General features: G+C 40.3%; 1 protein-coding gene across 3 annotated transcripts in view; it reads right to left on the reverse strand.

Annotated features, from left to right (window-relative positions):
• Window positions 1-5,415, reverse strand: part of Asb14 (ankyrin repeat and SOCS box containing 14) — a 23,289-nt gene that overhangs the window by 8,035 nt on the left and 9,839 nt on the right. For all 3 annotated transcript variants that reach the window (XM_026779725.1, XM_005348689.3, XM_026779724.1), the window contains 2 exons: window positions 2,158-2,329; window positions 1,309-1,852 (listed from right to left, as the gene is read on the reverse strand). In XM_026779725.1, coding sequence (XP_026635526.1) covers window positions 1,309-1,852; window positions 2,158-2,329 — 716 coding nt within the window. The remainder of the gene's footprint in view (window positions 1-1,308; window positions 1,853-2,157; window positions 2,330-5,415) is intronic.

Below are 5,415 nucleotides of genomic sequence, written 5' to 3' on the forward strand. Positions count from 1 at the left end.
GTCATTTCACTAAAGCTTTTGTGTTTTTCCATTTTAGTCGAGTCATCTTGCTAAATCTTTTTTTTTTTTTTTTTTGGATAGACTTTTACTATGTTGCTCAGGCTGACCTCAAGTAATGTCTCCTGAGTAGCTGGGACTGCATGCATCATGCTCAGCTGTCATTTCACTAAAGCTTTTGTGTTTTTCCATTTTCTGTCATTTATAACCTAAATCGGATCCTGATGCTATTCAGAAATAATACCAGATGGTGTATGCCTAAATGCCAAATCAGTATAAATAAAGTAACTCATACACTTATTCCCTGAAACACTACCTTTTCCTTCATCAAACTGTTTCAAAGTTTTTCATCACCATCTTATTTGTTTTCAATTTTTTTTTTTTTTGAGAGGGAGCATGTTTCGAAACAGGGTTTTTCTGTGCAACCTTGGCTATCCTGAAACTCACTGTGTAGGCCCGGCTGGCCTCGAACTCATATAGAATCACCTGCCTCCCAAGTGCTGGAATTAAAGGTGTACACTACCACCACCCAACCCTTGTTTTCAATTTTTGATAATATAAGTTCAGGTGTATAGAACATCCACTATGTACAAAGCACAGACCTAAAAGGCAACAAAATGAACAAGAACTTGATGTTTATATATTTCTGAGGGGTTCAAAATGGTTAAAATGATAGTCCTAGGTAAATGCTATAAAAGAAATATCCACAGTAAGAGAATTGGTTGAGGAAGGGTGGATAAGGAAGGGCCTGTGGGAGAGGACACTTGAAATAAGACCAGAAAAGTGAAAGAAGCCATTTGAAAGCCCTGGAAAAAGTTGGTGGGAAAAATAACAGAGGAAGTAAGGCAAAACCAAGAGACTCATATGTGATTCTTTTCATCAGAAAGATGGCAAAAGAAAATGGGAACCACCTTGTGGGTGCTGGGAACCAAACACTGGTCCTCTGGAAAAACAACAAAAAGGGTGGTTCATCAAATTTGAGAGCTAAAGAAAAAGTGATTATAGGTGTGTGGAACTTGGAAACATTTTAGCTAAGTAAATCATTCAAAGAAAAAGCTAGAGTACATGATCTTTAAAACCTTGCTCTTGTGTTGAACTTGCGAAACACCTCATATTTCTGACTAAAGTCACTTTCTCCTCGGAGTTATTTTTCTACTTCTTACATCTTCCCACTGTGGGTTTATCTTATGATGTAGCATACTAGAGTCTTCCCAATAGGAGCTTCCCCAAGGGCATATTGTATCTATTGTTATAGTTCTAAGACTAGAGACAATAACTGTTTACCAAATGCCACCAGTGCTGTGGACTTACCATAGTATCTTTAATAACTGTAGGTGTCCAGCCTTCAAAAGTACAAAGACGATGAACTCTGTCCCCGTGAGGACAATCAAAACATCGCTCTGTGTCATACCCATAATTCAGTAGCATCCTGAGCATGACTTCATCTTTCAGTGAGTATTGCAGTGCCGATGGGAAATGCAAAGGGTTAACTCTGCAGAAATAGTTGACGTTGGCCCCGTGCCTCAGTAGTAGACTTATGAGCTCATGGTTGCCCATCCTGAGAGCTATCTGTAGGCAGTTGACTGGGTCTTGATTGGGCAGAGCGCCAGCATTCAGAAGCAGTTTAACTGAAGAGAGGTCACCATTTGAAACAGCAAAATACAAGGCTGACTTCCTTTGATCATCATAATGTTTACGGACTCTCTGATCTAGCATGAAATTCACATCAAATCCAGCCTGAATGAGAATTTCCAGGCATTGGGGGTGTGCCCCAGCTGCTGCACAGTGAACTGGACTGATCCCACTCCTCTTGATGGCAGCAATATCCGTAACTGGAACCAACAGCTTTAGAGCTCTGGGAAAAAATTTTCAAATGCACTTCAGGTTGTTAAAATGCAGAGTTAACCTATTTATGAGACTGTTAGCCCTACATTGAATGATGTATGTTAACCAGATGGTATTTAGGACCACTACCAAAAGTGCTAGTTTCTTCAAGAAACTCAGATGTCAAGTAAAATTTAATGGAACTACTGTTAAGGGAAAAACTCCGAATTAGCCAGGTCACCTGAGGCCCAAGGTTTCCATGGTTCCCAAGCAGTTCTTTAAAGAAATTTAGTTATTACTATTTCCTGTTTCTTACAATTACAGAATTGAACTTACAATAAGTGGCCTTTGTCAGCTGCCACATGTATGGGCAGGTGGCCTGAGCTTTTAGGAATGTTGGCGTCAGCTCCATACTCTAGCAAGAGAGTCACAGAGTCTGGATTTCCTCCTCTAACGGCTTCAAGTAAAATGGAGGAAGAATCAGAGGCCTGACTGTGAACATCAGCTCCTAGAAAAAGGAGAAGGCTCATTAGGCAAAGATTCTTTTCCACTATTGCTTAAGCAGTCTTAATATACCATCACCTCCACAGAGAAGCAGCTCAGCAGTTAAGAGCAATTGTTGCTTTTCCAGACGACCAGTGTTTGGTTCCCAGCACCCACAAGGTGGTTCACAACCATCGGGAACTCCAGTTCCAGGAGATTTGATGTCCTCTTCTTACCTCTGTGGGCACTATACATGCATGTGGTGCACATACATACATGCAGACAAACACTAATACACTTAAATATAAAATTTTTGAAAAACAATCAGCACCTGTTATAGTAATACACTAAGAACTGAAGACATAAAATATGTGCTTCCTTTTCCCACATGCTGTATAAACTAGTTGGGGAAGAAAACCATGGGCTAAGTAGTTCAGTTGACTTTCAGAGTTTAATAGATCATTTGATTCATATTTTACCAAGTATTCCTACTTGAAGTCCAGTAGGAATACTTGGTAAAAGGTAGCTTTCTTTCTAGACCGGCTTATAAAAGTCACCCTAACCCATAACATGCTTACATTCAGAGTGGCCCAAGCAGCCGGCTACATTTCTATGTCATCTAATGATGTTTTGATGACAAGGGACATTAGTTATTTTTCAAATGATTACAGACTTAATAGTAAAAGACCCTAATTCTTCTTAGTTAAAGTTGAGGGCTGTCAATAGCTACAAGGTAAGTGTATCCACACTTTGTCGAGTATGTAGGTTATGTGTCCTCTAGAAGAGCTAGGGCAGGGACTGGGAGGGGAGCTGGGAGCTGAAGAAAAGAAAGATGTCAGAGTCGGTGCTAGAAGTCTCGATAAAGCCGAAAGTCTCGATAAAGCTGAAAGTCTCGATAAAGCCGAGCGCATTCTGAGCATATTTGGAGCTCAGTAAAAAGAATGTGCCTGTAATATAGAATAGACTCCTTCATCACAAGGGCTGCACAAGAACCTCATTCCTAGAATGCAGTAAGCAATCTAATAACCAGTTTTGAATGTTCACTACTATGTCCTGGTTCCTTTATATGTATAAAAATTTCTAAACTTGGGGCTGGAGAGATAGCGTAGTGGTTAAAAGTACTTATTGCTCTTCCAGAAGACCTGAATTGAGTTTCCAACACCCAGGTTGGGTGGCTCACAACCACCTTTAACTCCAGTTGTAGGGATTCAATGGTCTCTTCTAGCCTTCTTGTGTAGTAATAAGAGCGGCGGGGCTGCATCCCCAGCACCCCGGCCGCCTGCTAGCTTATGCCCAAAATAACAACACACAAACTGTATTCATTTAAACACTGCTTGGCCCATTTCTATCTAGCCTCTTCTAGGCTAATTCTCACATATTAATTTAGCCCATTTCTAATCATCTGTGTAGCACCGCTAGGTGCGCTTAACGGGAAGATTCTAGCCTACGTCCATCCTGGGTTGGAGCTTGTGTGTCTGCCCCTGAGAGAGGAGCATGGCATCTCTGAGCTCACTTCCTCGTCCTCCCAGCATTCTGTTCTGTTTACTCCTCCCACCTATGTTTTAACCTATCAGGGCCAAGCAGTTTCTTTATTGCTTAACCAATGAAATCAACAGATTGATATATGACACTCCCACATCATTCTTGGACATCTACACACTAGTAGCACACACACACACAGAGACATGTAATTAAACATAAAATCTTGGGCAAGAGTGATGACACACACCTTTAATTCCAGTACTGGAAGGCAAAGGCAGGTGGATTTCTGAGTTTGAGACCAGCCTGGTCTACATGGTAAGCTCCAGGACAGCCAGGGCTGCATAGAAAGGCCCAGTCACAAAAATCAAAGATAGATTAAAAACAATATTACAGAATATTTAAACTTTACAGTGAACCTCAGAAGTAGGTTCTAATATCCTCATTTAAAGGCGAAAAAAATTCAGGCTTTCTGAGTTTTAAGTTCCCCAAAGACACAGAGCTAGTAGACAAACAAGGTGATTAAGATGAGAAAGTGGAAATTTTGATTGGTATTATTTATAAAGTAATAAAAAAGAGGAAAAAAACAAAACAACAAAAATTTGTGTGCACATCTCCATAGCCAAGCTTACTACTATGAGACCATCTTGCTACTGCGCAAAAAGTACAATTTAGAGTCAGATATGACTTCAAATGCTGGCTCACTGGCTAGCCTATGATGGCTAATCTAAAGGGTTAAAAAGATTTAAAATTTGTTCTTTTTCTCCATCTCTATATTTAAATCACTGATCTAAACAAAGGTTTACTCTTAGTCTAGAGATGTGGTTTATTAGAGTTCCTTTGAAGAATGCAAAAGACTGGTTTAAACCCTGGCAACACACAACACACACACACACACACACACACACACACAGAGAGAGAGAGAGAGAGAGAGAGAGAGAGAGAGAGAGAGAGAGAGAGAGAATCTTTCCTTAAAGATGAAAGATCTGGTATTTACTTTTTGTTATTCTAGCGAATAACATCTAACAACGTCTCTTAGATCACATATGTCAGGCATCATGCTAAAATTTAATAGACATTTGATGGAGACCTGCTTCCTGTATAGAAAAGAAGTAAGTATACAAAGGACAGAACTTTTCTTCAATACAGGGGACTCTGCCATCTAGAATATTGCAGACTGGGACTACATATTACTAAAACCCAAAACTTCTGGATATAAGGAGAATAAAAAGATAGGTATACTGTTGGGACTCCATACGCTCCTTCATCGGACACATTAACGATGATCTCAATGATCTATAAGTTTTCTGAGCCAAAGGTTCCTGCTAGTCCTCCCAGAATCTAGAATGGCCATCAGTATAATTCAGTGTTGTGGTAAGGGAGTGGGTGTACTGGAAGAAGTGTTGCAGCTGGTACTGCCTTTGATTCTCTTTCCTCAAGTGCAGGCTGAGGTTGATATTTGCCTCACATATTTAAAGGACTGTGCGTGGCACACAGACTGCTAAATGCCTGTGGGATAGACAGTGCTCTGTAAACATGAATTGTCCTCTTCCCCAGGAGTGTGGCTGTTAGAGCAGAGGCTAGGACCCGAAGCAAAGTGGTCAGGAGGAATTTGTTCTTTTTTTTTTTTTT

Source organism: Microtus ochrogaster, chromosome 6 (genome assembly GCF_000317375.1).
Source record: "Microtus ochrogaster isolate Prairie Vole_2 chromosome 6, MicOch1.0, whole genome shotgun sequence".
Classification (NCBI taxonomy): Eukaryota; Metazoa; Chordata; class Mammalia; order Rodentia; family Cricetidae; genus Microtus; species Microtus ochrogaster.